Source organism: Oncorhynchus mykiss, chromosome 1, assembly GCF_013265735.2.
Source record: "Oncorhynchus mykiss isolate Arlee chromosome 1, USDA_OmykA_1.1, whole genome shotgun sequence".
Taxonomy (NCBI): Eukaryota; Metazoa; Chordata; class Actinopteri; order Salmoniformes; family Salmonidae; genus Oncorhynchus; species Oncorhynchus mykiss.
The window spans coordinates 91793052-91809752 of record NC_048565.1 but is presented as its reverse complement, the minus strand read 5'-3'; the positions used below and the strand labels follow the sequence as shown (position 1 = coordinate 91809752).

Sequence of the window (16701 nt, the reverse complement as noted above, 5' to 3'; positions counted from 1 at the left end):
GCATTTGGAAAGTATTCAGACCCCTTGACTTTTCCCACATTTTGTACGTTACAGCCTTATTCTAAAATTGACAACAAAAAAATGTCTCATTTCCTATCAATCTACACCCAATACCCCATAATGACAAAGCAAAAACAGGTTTAGAAATTTTTGCTAATTTATTAAACATTAAAAAAGCGGATCATATTTACATCAGTATTCAGACCCTTTACTCAGTATTTTGTCGAAAGCACTTTTGGCAGCGATTACAACCTCAAGTCTTCTTGGTGATGACGCAACAAGCTTGGCACACCTGTATTTGGGGAGGTTCTCCCATTCTTCTCTGCAGATCCTCTCGTCTCTGTCAGGTTGTATGGGGAGAGTCGCTGCACAGCTATTCTCAGGTCTCTCCAGAGATGTTCAATCGGGTTCAAGTCCGGGCTCTGGCTGGGCCACTCAAGGACATTCAGAGACTTGTCCCGAAGCTACTTCTGTGTTGTCTTGTCCGTGTGCCTAGGGTCATTGTCCTGATGGAAGGTGAACCTTCGCCCCAGTCTGAGGTCCTGAGCGCTCTGGAGCAGGTTTTTATGAAGGATCTCTCTGTACTTTGCTCCTGTCATCTTTCCCTCGATCCTGACTAGTCTCCCTGTCACTCCCTCTGAAAAACATCCCCAAAGCATGATGCTGCCACCACCATGCTTCACCGTAGGGATGGTGGCAGGTTTCCTCCAGATGTGATGGTTGGCTTTCAGGCCAAAGAGTTCAATCTTGGTTTCATCAGACCATCTTGTTTCTCATGGTCTGAGTCCTTTAGGTGCCTTTTGGCAAACTAAGCAGACTGTAATGTGCCTTTTACTGAGGAGTGGCTTCTGTCTGGCCACTCTACCATAAAGGCCTGATTGGTGGAGTGCTGCAGAGATGGCTGTCCTTCTGGAAGGTTCTCCCATCTCTACAGAGGAGCTCTGTCAGAATGACCATTGGGTTCTTGGTCACCTCCCTGACCAAGGCCCTTCTCCCCTGATTGCTCAGTTTGGCTGAGCGGCCAGCTCTAGGAAGAGTCTTTGTGGTTCCTAACTTCTTCCATTTAAGAATGATGGAGGCCACTGTGTTCTTGGGAAAATTACTTAAAAATCATACAATGTGATTTTCTGGATTTTTGTTTTAGATTCCGTCTCTCACAGTTCAAGTGTACCTATGATAAAAATTACAGACCTCTACATGCTTTGTAAGTAGGAAAACCTGCACAATCGGCAGTGTATCAAATAATCAAATCAAATCAAATTGATTTATATAGCCCTTCGTACATCAGCTGATATCTCAAAGTGCTGTACAGAAACCCAGCCTAAAACCCCAAACAGCAAGCAATGCAGGTGTAGAAGCACGGTGGCTAGGAAAAACTCCCATGAAAGGCCAAAACCTAGGAAGAAACCTAGAGAGGAACCAGGCTATGTTGGGTGGCCAGTCCTCTTCTGGCTGTGCCGGGTGGAGATTATAACAGAACATGGCCAAGATGTTCAAATGTTCATAGATGACCAGCATGCTCCAATAATAATAAGGCAGAACAGTTGAAACTGGAGCAGCAGCACGGCCAGGTGAACTGGGGACAGCAAGGAGTCATCATGTCAGGTAGTCCTGGGGCATGGTCCTAGGGCTCAGGTCCTCCAAGAGAAAGAAAGAGAGAAAGAGAGAATTAGAGAGAGCACACTTAAATTCACACAGGACCGAATAGGACAGGAGAAGTACTCCAGATATAACAAACTGACCCTAGCCCCCCGACACATAAACTACTGCAGCATAAATACTGGAGGCTGAGACAGACTTGTTCTCCCCACTGTATGTATCTATATACACACTTTGAGTTTGGGACCATCTTTATTTTAGCTGTTAACTTCATGTCTTGTTCATGTGTTTCCAAATGGCCCTTTTTATACGAGGGTAACAAACATGCTGCTGACCAAACTCATCTGCAATTATGTCCTGACTTAATATCCCGACTCTGTTGTTCCTATAAACATACAATAACATTACACTAACAACCTGATTTAATATCCTGACTCTGTTCCTGTTAATATACAATAACATTAAACTAACAACCTGATTTAATATCCTGACTCTGTTCCTATTAATATACAATAACATTACACTAACAACCTGATTTAATATCCTGACTCTGTTCCTATTAATATACAATAACATTACACTAACAACCTGATTTAATATCCTGACTCTGTTCCTGTTAATATACAATAACATTAAACTAACAACCTGATTTAATATCCTGACTCTGTTCCTATTAATATACAATAACATTACACTAACAACCTGATTTAATATCCTGACTCTGTTCCTGTTAACATACAATAACATTACACTAACAACCTGATTTAATATCCTGACTCTGTTGTTCCTGTTAACATACAATAACATTACACTAACAACCTGATTTAATATCCTGACTCTGTTCCTATTAATATACACTAACATTGAACTAACAACCTGATTTAATATCCTGACTCTGTTGTTCCTATAAACATACAATAACATTACACTAACAACCTGATTTAATATCCTGACTCTGTTCCTGTTAATATACAATAACATTGAACTAACAACCTGATTTAATATCCTGACTCTGTTGTTCCTATAAACATACAATAACATTACACTAACAACCTGATTTAATATCCTGACTCTGTTCCTGTTAACATACAATAACATTGAACTAACAACCTGATTTAATATCCTGACTCTGTTCCTATTAATATACACTAACATTGAACTAACAACCTGATTTAATATCCTGACTCTGTTGTTCCTATAAACATACAATAACATTACACTAACAACCTGATTTAATATCCTGACTCTGTTCCTGTTAATATACAATAACATTGAACTAACAACCTGATTTAATATCCTGACTCTGTTGTTCCTATAAACATACAATAACATTACACTAACAACCTGATTTAATATCCTGACTCTGTTCCTGTTAACATACAGTAACATTGAACTAACAACCTGATTTAATATCCTGACTCTGTTCCTATTAATATACACTAACATTGAACTAACAACCTGATTTAATATCCTGACTCTGTTGTTCCTATAAACATACAATAACATTACACTAACAACCTGATTTAATATCCTGACTCTGTTCCTGTTAATATACAATAACATTAAACTAACAACCTGATTTAATATCCTGACTCTGTTCCTGTTAACATACAGTAACATTGAACTAACAACCTGATTTAATATCCTGACTCTGTTCCTATTAATATACAATAACATTAAACTAACAACCTGATTTAATATCCTGACTCTGTTGTTCCTGTTAACATACAATAACATTGAACTAACAACCTGATTTAATATCCTGACTCTGTTCCTGTTAACATACAATAACATTGAACTAACAACCTGATTTAATATCCTGACTCTGTTCCTGTTAACATACAATAACATTGAACTAACAACCTGATTTAATATCCTGACTCTGTTCCTGTTAACATACAATAACATTGAACTAACAACCTGATTTAATATCCTGACTCTGTTGTTCCTGTTAACATACAATAACATTTAACTAACCACCTGATTTAATATCCTGACTCTGTTGTTCCTATAAACATACAATAACATTGAACTAACAACCTGATTTAATATCCTGACTCTGTTCCTGTTAACATACAATAACATTGAACTAACAACCTGATTTAATATCCTGACTCTGTTCCTGTTAACATACAATAACATTGAACTAACAACCTGATTTAATATCCTGACTCTGTTGTTCCTGTTAACATACAATAACATTGAACTAACAACCTGATTTAATATCCTGGCTCTGTTGTTCCTGTTAACATACAATAACATTGAACTAACAACCTGATTTTAATATCCTGACTCTGTTGTTCCTGTTAACATACAATAACATTGAACTAACAACCTGATTTAATATCCTGACTCTGTTCCTGTTAACATACAATAACATTGAACTAACAACCTGATTTAATATCCTGACTCTGTTGTTCCTGTTAACATACAATAACATTGAACTAACAACCTGATTTAATATCCTGGCTCTGTTGTTCCTGTTAACATACAATAACATTGAACTAACAACCTGATTTAATATCCTGACTCTGTTGTTCCTGTTAACATACAATAACATTGAACTAACAACCTGATTTAATATCCTGGCTCTGTTGTTCCTGTTAACATACAATAACATTGAACTAACAACCTGATTTTAATATCCTGACTCTGTTGTTCCTGTTAACATACAATAACATTAAACTAACAACCTGATTTAATATCCTGACTCTGTTGTTCCTGTTAACATACAATAACATTAAACTAACAACCTGATTTAATATCCTGACTCTGTTGTTCCTGTTAACATACAATAACATTGAACTAACAACCTGATTTAATATCCTGGCTCTGTTGTTCCTGTTAACATACAATAACATTAAACTAACAACCTGATTTAATATATATTTAATATTCTGACTCTGTTCATATGAACATACAATAACATTGAACTAACATTGATTTCTCCTCAGCCGTCAGATTGTAGTTCTATTGAAGTACCATGCTATCCAGTATAACAGCCGTGTCTTATACTAGGTTTACAAACACACTGTGTTCTCCCCATCACCCAGGTTTCAGCCGTCAGATAGTGGCGCTTTTCAAGGACCATGCTATCCAGTTCAGCAGTTTTGACATCCTGTCAGACGAGGAAGTGAGAGGGGGGCTGAAGACCTTCTCCAACTGGCCCACCTACCCTCAGGTTTACGTTAACGGAGAACTCGTAGGGGGACTGGACATTGTCAAGGTGAGTCATGTTAAATGCGCATTTTTCTTTTCCAGAGAACTGAGGCGAACGAGCGAAAACAAAACAAACATGGACAACAACAAAATATAATTTAAATTCCCAGGATTTGATTCACCGCGATCAACTACCGAATCCCAACTACTACAACGGAAAAGTAAATCATTCCATTTGTAAAAAATAAAAAAATAGAATAAAAAAAATTGGGGGGACTGAGCAATTCTGGACTGGTTCCGACCGATATTTCTGTGTACATTGGGCTCTGTGAATGGCGCAACATCAATTGCTTTACACTCCTTAAAAGCGCTGGTTGTCCCGATTTTCTTTTGTTCAAGCGCGGCCATTTGCATGGGGAGCGACACGTGACGTTTTCTGGCCTATCCAGACAAAGGAAAGGATTTCCTGTGTCTGTGAACCTCGTAGCTGTGCAACGGCCTATATGAAACGGGAGACTCCAGCAGACGCAACAATAACAGTTTCATCTCACTGTGATGTTCTCAGGGGGATTTAAAGTGCTCCACAGGGTTAATTACAAAACTATATAGTAGAATTGACAAGACCACTTTCTCGTGGTCACAGACGGACAAAACTACTTGTAGCGAGTTGATGTCGTAACGAGTCTATAGACATCAGGCCAGCATCCCGGAGTTGCCTCTTCACTGTTGATGTTGAGACTAGCGTTTTGCCTAGAAGGCCAGCATCCCGGAATCGCCTCTTCACTGTTGATGTCGTAACGAGTCTATAGACATCAGACCAGCATCCCGGAGTCGCCTCTTCACTGTTGATGTTGAGACTGGCGTTTTGCCTAGAAGGCCAGCATCCCGGAATCGCCTCTTCACTGTTGATGTTGAGACGAGTCTATAGACATCAGACCAGCATCCCGGAGTCGCCTCTTCACTGTTGATGTTGAGACGAGTCTATAGACATCAGACCAGCATCCCGGAGTCGCCTCTTCACTGTTGATGTTGAGACGAGTCTATAGACATTAGACCAGCATCCCGGAGTCGCCTCTTCACTGTTGATGTTGAGACGAGTCTATAGACAATAGACCAGCATCCCGGAGTCGCCTCTTCACTGTTGATGTTGAGACGAGTCTATAGACATTAGACTAGCATCCCGGAGTTGCCTCTTCACTGTTGATGTTGAGACGAGTCTATTGACATTAGACTAGCATCCCGGAGTCGCCTCTTCACTGTTGATGTTGAGTCTGGCATTTTGCCTAGAAGGCCAGCATCCCAGAGCCGCCTCTTCACTGTTGATGTTGAGACGGGTGTTTTGCGGGTCCTATTTAATGAAGCTACCAGTTGAGGACTTGTGAGGCGTCTGTTTCTCAAACTAGACACTCTAATGTACTTGTCCTCTTGCTCAGTTGTGCAGTTGTTCTTTGGACACTGTGTTAACTAACTATCCTTCCGTGGCCTCCAACTGCTCTTAAACGCTAGTAAAACTAAATGCATGCTCTTCAACCGATCACTGCTCGCACCTACCCGCCTGTCCAACATCACTACTCTGGACGGTTCTGACTTAGAAATTGTGGACAATTACAAATACCTCGGTGTCTGGTTAGACTGTAAACTCTCCTTCCAGACTCACATTAAGCATCTCCAATCCAAAATTAAATCTAGAATCGGCTTCCTATTTCGCAACAAAGCATCCTTCACTCATGCTGCCAAACATAGTCTCGTAAAACTGTCTATCCTACCGATCCTTGACTTCGGCGATGTCATTTACAAAATAGCCCCCCAACATTCTGCTCAGCAAATTGGATGCAGTCTATCACAGTGCCATCCGTTTTGTCACCAAAGCCCCATTAACTACCCACCACTGCGACCTGTATGCTCTCGTTGGCTGGCCTTCGCTTCATATTCATCGCCAAACCCACTGGCTCCAGGTCATCTATGAGTCTTTGCTAGGTAAAGCTCCGCCTTATCTCAGCTCACTGGTCACTATAGCAACACTCATCCGTAGCACGCGCTCCAGCAGGTATATTTCACTGGTCATCCCCAAAGCCAATTCCTCCTTTGGCCGCCTTTCCTTCCAGTTGTCTGCTGCCAATGACTGGAACGAACTGCAAAAATCACTGAAATTGTGTTGCACTGCTTTGCTTTATCTTGGCCAGGTCGCAGTTGTAAATGAGAACTTGTTCTCAACTAGCCTACCCGGTGAAATAAAGAAATACAATTTTTTAAATGATGAACTTGGATTAGCTAACACAACGTGTCATTGGAACACTGGAGTGATGGTTGCTGATGATGGGCCTCTGTACGCCTATGTAGATATTCCATTCAGCTACAATAGTCATTTACAACATTAACGATGTCTACACTGTATTTCTGACCAATTTGATGTTATTTTAATGGACAAAAATGTGCTTTTCTTTAAAAACAAGGACATTTCTAAGTGACCACAAACTTTTGAACGGTAGTGTGTGTGTTAGTGTGATTCAGACTGTAGGTGTGTGTGTTAGTGTGATTCAGACTGTAGGTGTGTGTGTTAGTGTGATTCAGACTGTAGGTGTGTGTATTAGTGTGATTCAGACTGTAGGTGTGTGTTAGTGTGATTCAGACTGTAGGTGTGTGTGTGTTAGTGTGATTCAGACTGTAGGTGTGTGTGTTAGTGTGATTCAGACTGTAGGTGTGTGTTAGTGTGATTCAGACTATAGGTGTGTGTGTTAGTGTGATTCAGACTGTAGGTGTGTGTATTAGTGTGATTCAGACTGTAGGTGTGTGTATTAGTGTGATTCAGACTGTAGGTGTGTGTATTAGTGATTCAGACTAGGTGTGTGTGTTAGTGTGATTCAGACTGTAGGTGTGTGTGTTAGTGTGATTCAGACTGTAGGTGTGTGTTAGTGTGATTCAGACTGTAGGTGTGTGTGTGAGTGTGATTCAGACTGTAGGTGTGTGTGTTAGTGTGATTCAGACTGTAGGTGTGTGTGTGTTAGTGTGATTCAGACTGTAGGTGTGTGTTAGTGTGATTCAGACTGTAGGTGTGTGTTAGTGTGATTCAGACTGTAGGTGTGTGTTAGTGTGATTCAGACTAGGTGTGTGTTAGTGTGATTCAGACTGTAGGTGTGTGTGTGTTAGTGTGATTCAGACTGTAGGTGTGTGTGTTAGTGTGATTCAGACTGTAGGTGTGTGTTAGTGTGATTCAGACTATAGGTGTGTGTGTTCGTGTGATTCAGACTGTAGGTGTGTGTATTAGTGTGATTCAGACTGTAGGTGTGTGTATTAGTGTGATTCAGACTGTAGGTGTGTGTATTAGTGTGATTCAGACTGTAGGTGTGTGTGTGTTAGTGTGATTCAGACTGTAGGTGTGTGTTAGTGTGATTCAGACTGTAGGTGTGTGTTAGTGTGATTCAGACTGTAGGTGTGTGTATTAGTGTGATTCAGACTGTAGGTGTGTGTGTTAGTGTGATTCAGACTGTAGGTGTGTGTGTTAGTGTGATTCAGACTGTAGGTGTGTGTGATTCAGACTGTAGGTGTGTGTGTTAGTGTGATTCAGACTGTAGGTGTGTGTGATTCAGACTGTAGGTGTGTGTGTTAGTGTGATTCAGACTGTAGGTGTGTGTGATTCAGACTGTAGGTGTGTGTGTTAGTGTGATTCAGACTGTAGGTGTGTGTGATTCAGACTGTAGGTGTGTGTGTTAGTGTGATTCAGACTGTAGGTGTGTGTGTGAGTGTGATTCAGACTGTAGGTGTGTGTGTGAGTGTGATTCAGACTGTAGGTGTGTGTGTTAGTGTGATTCAGACTGTAGGTGTGTGTGTGTGAGTGTGATTCAGACTGTAGGTGTGTGTGTGAGTGTGATTCAGACTGTAGGTGTGTGTGTGAGTGTGATTCAGACTGTAGGTGTGTGTGAGTGTGATTCAGACTGTAGGTGTGTGTGTTAGTGTGATTCAGACTGTAGGTGTGAGTGTGATTCAGACTGTAGGTGTGTGTGTTAGTGTGATTCAGACTGTAGGTGTGAGTGTGATTCAGACTGTAGGTGTGTGTATTAGTGTGTAGGTACAGTAGAACGAAGGGCCTCTGCAGTGACCCAGTGACCCAGTGACCCATCTCAGTGTTGATACCTGTTGTAGGAACTAGCTGAATCTGGAGAGCTGGAGAATACCTGTCCCAAGGCCGTCACACTGGAGCACAGGTAAAACACACCTTTATACACACACACACACACACACACAGACACACACACACACACACACACACACACACACACACACACACACACACACACACACACATGCACACATGCACACGTGGAAGATGGCATGTTGTATTGTGTGACTTATGGACTGTCCTTATAACCTCCAGGTTGAAGTCGACCATCAACAGGAGTCCAGTCATGCTGTTCATGAAGGGCAATAAAGAGGTACGTAGGTGTCACTATATCATAACAGGACAATACAGAGGTACGTAGGTGTCACTATATAACAGGACAATAAAGAGGTACGTAGGTGTCACTATATCATAACAGGACAATACAGAGGTACGTAGGTGTCACTATATAACAGGACAATAAAGAGGTACGTAGGTGTCACTATATAACAGGACAATAAAGAGGTACGTAGGTGTCACTGTATCATAACAGGACAATAAAGAGGTACGTAGGTGTCACTATAGAACAGGACAATAAAGAGGTACGTAGGTGTCACTATATAACAGGACAATAAAGAGGTACGTAGGTGTCACTATATAACAGGACAATAAAGAGGTACGTAGGTGTCACTATATAACAGGACAATAAAGAGGTACGTAGGTGTCACTATATAACAGGACAATAAAGAGGTACGTAGGTGTCACTATATAACAGGACAATAAAGAGGTACGTAGGTGTCACTATATAACAGGACAATAAAGAGGTACGTAGGTGTCACTGTATCATAACAGGACAATAAAGAGGTACGTAGGTGTCACTATATAACAGGACAATAAAGAGGTACGTAGGTGTCACTATATAACAGGACAATAAAGAGGTACGTAGGTGTCACTATATAACAGGACAATAAAGAGGTACGTAGGTGTCACTATATAACAGGACAATAAACCTGTGTGTTTGTTTGGTCTGTGTACTTAATTAATGGAATAGAATGGGGGCAACAGGTAGCCTAGTGGTTAGAGCGTTGGACTTGTAACCGAAAGGTTGCTAGATCGAATACCCGAGCTGACAAGGAAAAATTCTGTAATTCTGCCCCTGAACAAGGCAGTTATCCCACTGTTCCTAGGCCGTCATTGTAAATAAGAATTTGTTCTTAGCTGACTTGCCTAATTAAAAAAAAAAATGGAATAGAAAAGGAGAATAGGACTTGAATATAATTGCAGCTAATCATTAATAAATGCTATGCACAAACATACAGGCTTGTGTTTTGGCCTATATAATACTATTCTAACATAACTCCAGTACATTACTTCAAGAGGTACCAGTTGGCCTATATACTCTGCCAATCTAGTAGATAAGGACAATTGGTATTGCATACATTTCAACAGAATTGAGGCTAATCTGAAATCAATAATGTTCTGCACCTCACAGAGCAGTGGGACCCCCCCCTCACACACACACACACACACACACACACACACACACACACACACACAGGCACTAATGGTTCAGGAGTACCTCCCCTCTTCCTACCTCTTCATATTGATTGCTGCTGCTCACAGATGAAGAGATATCTTCAGAGTAGTTTAAACCAGGTCCCCTGTGAATCCCGTCTCTCCCTTTTCACTCGCTGGGGTTCCTATTTGTAGATATGGATCTATATTTAGTTTTCCATTTCTTAAAAGACCGTTTCTAAGTGGGGTCCTGTGAAACCAATAGCAGTGGAAACTTGCTCAATGAAAGCTTGAGTTTGGTTTCATTCCTGGAGGGAAGAAGTCCTAACTCCTCCTGCTTAACGAGGCAAGTCAGTTAAGAACAAATTCTTATTTACACTGACGGCCTGGGAACAGTGCCTTGTTCAGAATGACATATTTTTAGCTCGGGGATTCGATCCGGCAACTTTTCAGGTTACTGGCCCAACGCTCTAACCACTAGGCCGCACACTTAAAAAAAAACATGTGTTATCTTGAAAGCATTTCTCCTACTCACTCAGAAAGCTAAATTTTTATATTGGCTATTTGAAATGATCTTTGTCTTTTATAAAAAAAAATTTAAAAAAATGGAAGACCAGAAACATTTGCTTCCTGTGATTTTGTTCCACAATAAAATGGTTTTGTGTGGACTCACCCGTTGAAGGATCTGAATTGAGTTAATATGTTGATTATAAAGTGTATGTTCTTTGTTAAGATATGGGTATGTTAAGATATGGGTATGTTAAGATATGGGTATGTTAAGATATGGGTATGTTAAGATATGGGTATGTTAAGATATGGGTATGATTAAGATATGGGTATGATTAAGATATGGGTATGTTAAGATATGGGTATGATTAAGATATGGGTATGTTAAGATATGGGTATGTTAAGATATGGGTATGTTAAGATATTGGTATGATTAAGATATTGGTATGATTAAGATATTGGTATGATTAAGATATGGGTATGTTAAGATATGGGTATGTTAAGATATGGGTATGTTAAGATATGGGTATGATTAAGATATGGGTATGATTAAGATATGGGTATGTTAAGATATGGGTATGTTAAGATATGGGTATGTTAAGATATGGGTATGATTAAGTTATGGGTATGATTAAGATATGGGTATGTTAAGATATGGGTATGATTAAGATATGGGTATGATTAAGATATGGGTATGTTAAGATATGGGTATGTTAAGATATGGGTATGTTAAGATATGGGTATGTTAAGATATCTGTTTGGTTTCTAAAGTCTGTTTTTCTTCCTGTATCTGTAGCAAGCCAAATGTGGATTCAGTCTTCAGATACTGGAGATAATGAACAGCTCAGGGTGAGATGACACCACTATATCACAATACTGGAGATAATGAACAGCTCAGGGTGAGATGACACCACTATATCACAATACTGGAGATAATGAACAGCTCAGGGTGAGGTAACACCACTATATCACGATACTGGAGATAATGAACAGCTCAGGGTGACATAACACAACTATATCATTATACTGGAGATAATGAACAGCTCAGGGTGAGAACACCACTATATCACGATACTGGAGATAATGAACAGCTCAGGGTGAGAACACCACTATATCACGATACTGGAGATAATGAACAGCTCAGGGTGAGAACACCACTATATCACGATCCAGGAGATAATGAACAGCTCAGGGTGAGATAACACCACTATATCATGATACTGGAGATAATGAACAGGGTGAGGTAACACCACTATATCATGATACTGGAGATAATGAACAGGGTGAGGTAACACCACTATATCATGATCATGAACAGCTCAGTTCATTATATCATGTCTGTGTTTATAATAATGGTTAATATCATGTCTGTGTTTATAATAATGGTTAGTGTTTATAATAATGGTTAATATCATGTCTGTGTTTATAATAATGGTTAATATCTTCCCTGTGTTTCCTGTTTGCAGGGTGGAATATAGCACCTTTGATATCCTGGAAGATGAGGAGGTAAAAGAGGCTGTTTCTGTCTATGACATTTCCAAAACCATGTTGGTGAAACCTAATGATGTCTTTCTACATGTTAACATGGTTTTCTTCATGTATCTTCCAATCACCAACGTCCAGGTTAGACAGGGTCTAAAGACGTACTCAAACTGGCCAACGTACCCTCAGCTATACGTCAATGGGGAACTCATTGGCGGGCTGGACATTGTGAAGGTGAGAAGTGATTTTTGTTTTACACCTCAGACCACAATTGCGCTTATTACCTCCACTTAGTTCTGGACTAGTCTGAATATGTCTATAAACCATTTACAATGGAGATCGTCCATTTTAAAATAGCTTTTTAGTCCTAAACTAGGCTGAATCTGGTGTCTGGGGGAAACCAACCCTTATAGGATCAGCCAGGCAAATGTCACAGTGTCACAGACAGAGGCAACAGCAGTACCACAGACTCTCCACCAGGTGTCACTAAAACACTGTGTTCTGTTTTCTTAGCCTGCTTAATGTCGTCATGCCGTGTACAGTCAGACAGGCAGCATGGAAGGGCAGGGAGGTCATCCTCGGTAGTAAAAAAGCACAGAGGAAAAGATTGGTGTAATGTAAATACCAAGGTTTCTTAGTGAACTACATTAAACCATGCTAAGGGAAGGTTACACAACATTGAGATAGTAAGGTCCCCAGTGTGCGTCTAACAGTAATCCTCTGTTTAGATATGCCTACTTATTTCACCAAGGGCCTTGCTTTGCATAAACTAGGCCTGTAGTCCGGGTGGGTTGAAAGCAGCGTATTGCCCAGCAGTGGCTAGTGATTGATGTCAGCTGGAGTTCAGTTTTAATAGATCACCTGTCAATCACTGTTCTTTATAAGGACTGCATTGTGATAACATGTCACTGAGTTTCATGAGACAGGAGTTCTCTGTGTATCTATACATAGTTAGTTTAATGAGACAGGAGTTCTCTGTGTATCTATACATAGTTAGTTTCATGAGACAGGAGTTCTCTGTGTATCTATCTATTCATAGTTTAATGAGACAGGAGTTCTCTGTGTATCTATCTATACATAGTTAGTTTCATGAGACAGGAGTTCTCTGTGTATCTATACATAGTTAGTTTAATGAGACAGTAGTTCTCTGTGTATCTATACATAGTTAGTTTAATGAGACAGTAGTTCTCTGTGTATCTATACATAGTTAGTTTAATGAGACAGTAGTTCTCTGTGTATCTATACATAGTTAGTTTAATGAGAAAGTAGTTCTCTGTGTATCTATACATAGTTAGTTTAATGAGACAGTAGTTCTCTGTGTATCTATCTATACATAGTTTAATGAGACAGGAGTTCTCTGTGTATCTATACATAGTTAGTTTAATGAGACAGTAGTTCTCTGTGTATCTATACATAGTTAGTTTAATGAGACAGTAGTTCTCTGTGTATCTATACATAGTTTAATGAGACAGTAGTTCTCTGTGTATCTATACATAGTTAGTTTAATGAGACAGTAGTTCTCTGTGTATCTATACATAGTTTAATGAGACAGGAGTTCTCTGTGTATCTATACATAGTTAGTTTAATGAGACAGGAGTTCTCTGTGTATCTATACATAGTTTAATGAGACAGTAGTTCTCTGTGTATCTATACATAGTTAGTTTAATGAGACAGGAGTTCTCTGTGTATCTATACATAGTTTAATGAGACAGTAGTTCTCTGTGTATCTATCTATACATAGTTTAATGAGACAGTAGTTCTCTGTGTATCTATATATACATAGTTTAATGAGACAGTAGTTCTCTGTGTATCTATACATAGTTTAATGAGACAGTAGTTCTCTGTGTATCTATACATAGTTAGTTTAATGAGACAGTAGTTCTCTGTGTATCTATATATACATAGTTTAATGAGACAGTAGTTCTCTGTGTATCTATACATAGTTTAATGAGACAGTAGTTCTCTGTGTATCTATACATAGTTTAATGAGACAGTAGTTCTGTGTATCTATATATACATAGTTTAATGAGACAGTAGTTCTCTGTGTATCTATACATAGTTTAATGAGACAGTAGTTCTCTGTGTATCTATACATAGTTTAATGAGACAGTAGTTCTCTGTGTATCTATATATACATAGTTTAATGAGACAGTAGTTCTCTGTGTATCTATACATAGTTTAATGAGACAGTAGTTCTCTGTGTATCTATACATAGTTAGTTTAATGAGACAGTAGTTCTCTGTGTATCTATACATAGTTTAATGAGACAGTAGTTCTCTGTGTATCTATACATAGTTAGTTTCATGAGACAGTAGTTCTCTGTGTATCTATACATAGTTAGTTTAATGAGACAGTAGTTCTCTGTGTATCTATACATAGTTAGTTTAATGAGACAGGAGTTCTCTGTGTATCTATACATAGTTTAATGAGACAGTAGTTCTCTGTGTATCTATACATAGTTTAATGAGACAGTAGTTCTCTGTGTATCTATACATAGTTTAATGAGACAGTAGTTCTCTGTGTATCTATACATAGTTAGTTTAATGAGACAGGAGTTCTCTGTGTATCTATACATAGTTTAATGAGACAGTAGTTCTCTGTGTATCTATACATAGTTTAATGAGACAGTAGTTCTCTGTGTATCTATACATAGTTTAATGAGACAGGAGTTCTCTGTGTATCTATACATAGTTTAATGAGACAGTAGTTCTCTGTGTATCTATCTATACATAGTTTAATGAGACAGTAGTTCTCTGTGTATCTATATATACATAGTTTAATGAGACAGTAGTTCTCTGTGTATCTATACATAGTTTAATGAGACAGTAGTTCTCTGTGTATCTATACATAGTTAGTTTAATGAGACAGTAGTTCTCTGTGTATCTATATATACATAGTTTAATGAGACAGTAGTTCTCTGTGTATCTATACATAGTTTAATGAGACAGTAGTTCTCTGTGTATCTATACATAGTTTAATGAGACAGTAGTTCTCTGTGTATCTATACATAGTTTAATGAGACAGTAGTTATCTGTGTATCTATACATAGTTTAATGAGACAGTAGTTCTCTGTGTATCTATACATAGTTAGTTTAATGAGACAGTAGTTCTCTGTGTATCTATACATAGTTTAATGAGACAGTAGTTCTCTGTGTATCTATACATAGTTTAATGAGACAGTAGTTATCTGTGTATCTATACATAGTTAGTTTCATGAGACAGTAGTTCTCTGTGTATCTATACATAGTTAGTTTAATGAGACAGTAGTTCTCTGTGTATCTATACATAGTTAGTTTAATGAGACAGGAGTTCTCTGTGTATCTATACATAGTTTAATGAGACAGTAGTTCTCTGTGTATCTATACATAGTTATTGTGCATCAATAGAGTATTTGTTTCTGATGCTGTTGGAAGGTTACATGACAGGCCCAGTAGGCTGTTATTTTCTCATGTATCAGCTGGTATGAAGATCAGACTTGTATTGACATGTGTTCTGTGTTTTTACAGGAGCTTAAAGACAGTGGAGACCTTTCTTCTGTCCTGAGGGGTGAATGCTAGGTTCCTGTAGTACTGTGATGGGAATGAGCTATGGACTACTGCACTCTTCCTTCCCCTCTCTACCCTCTTCTTCCTCTCTCTACCCTCTTCATTCCCCTCTCTACCTTCCTCTTCCTCTCTCTGCCCTGTTCTTCCTCTCTCTAACCTCTTCGCCCTCTCTCTAACCTCTTCTTCCTCTCTCTACCCTCTTCTTCCTCTCTCTATCCTCTTCTTCCTCTCTCTACCATTTTCTTCCCCTCTACCCTCTTCTTCCTCTCTCTAACCTCTTCGCCCTCTCTCTACCCTCCTCTTCCCATCTCTACCCTCCTCTTCCCCTCTATCCTCTTCCCCTCTCTACCCTCCTCTTCCCCTCTCTACCCTCCTCTTCCCCTCTCTACCCTCCTCTTCCCCTCTCTACCCTCCTCTTCCCCTCTCTACCCTCCTCTTCCCCTCTCTACCCTCCTCTTCCCCTCTCTACCCTCCTCTTCCCCTCTCTACCATCCTCTTCCCCTCTCTACCATCCTCTTCCCCTCTCTATCCTCTTTCCCTCTCTACCCTCATCTTCCCCTCTATATCCTCTTCCCCTCTCTACCCTCCTCTTCCCCTCTCTACCCTCCTCTTCCCCTCTCTACCCTCCTCTTCCCCTCTCTACCCTCCTCTTCCCCTCTCTACCCTCCTCTTCCCCTCTCTATCTTCCTCTTCCCCTTTCTACCCTCCTCTTCCCCTTTCTACCCTCCTCTTCCCCTCTCTACCCTCCTCTTCCCCTCTCTACCCTCTTCCCTTCTCTATCCTCTTCCCCTCTCCATC

At 39.7% G+C, this 16701-nt stretch overlaps 1 protein-coding gene across 1 annotated transcript in view; it reads left to right on the top strand.

Moving 5' to 3' along the window:
- LOC110531398 (glutaredoxin 3-like) overlaps nucleotides 1-16135 on the top strand; it is a 38762-nt gene extending 22627 nt beyond the window's left edge. The window contains exons 5-11 of the mRNA XM_036988702.1: nucleotides 4653-4825; nucleotides 8899-8960; nucleotides 9131-9188; nucleotides 11673-11725; nucleotides 12343-12382; nucleotides 12500-12592; nucleotides 15865-16135. Coding sequence (XP_036844597.1) covers nucleotides 4653-4825; nucleotides 8899-8960; nucleotides 9131-9188; nucleotides 11673-11725; nucleotides 12343-12382; nucleotides 12500-12592; nucleotides 15865-15915 — 530 coding nt within the window. The 3' untranslated portion in view covers nucleotides 15916-16135. The remainder of the gene's footprint in view (nucleotides 1-4652; nucleotides 4826-8898; nucleotides 8961-9130; nucleotides 9189-11672; nucleotides 11726-12342; nucleotides 12383-12499; nucleotides 12593-15864) is intronic.
- The last annotated feature ends 566 nt before the right edge of the window (nucleotides 16136-16701 follow it).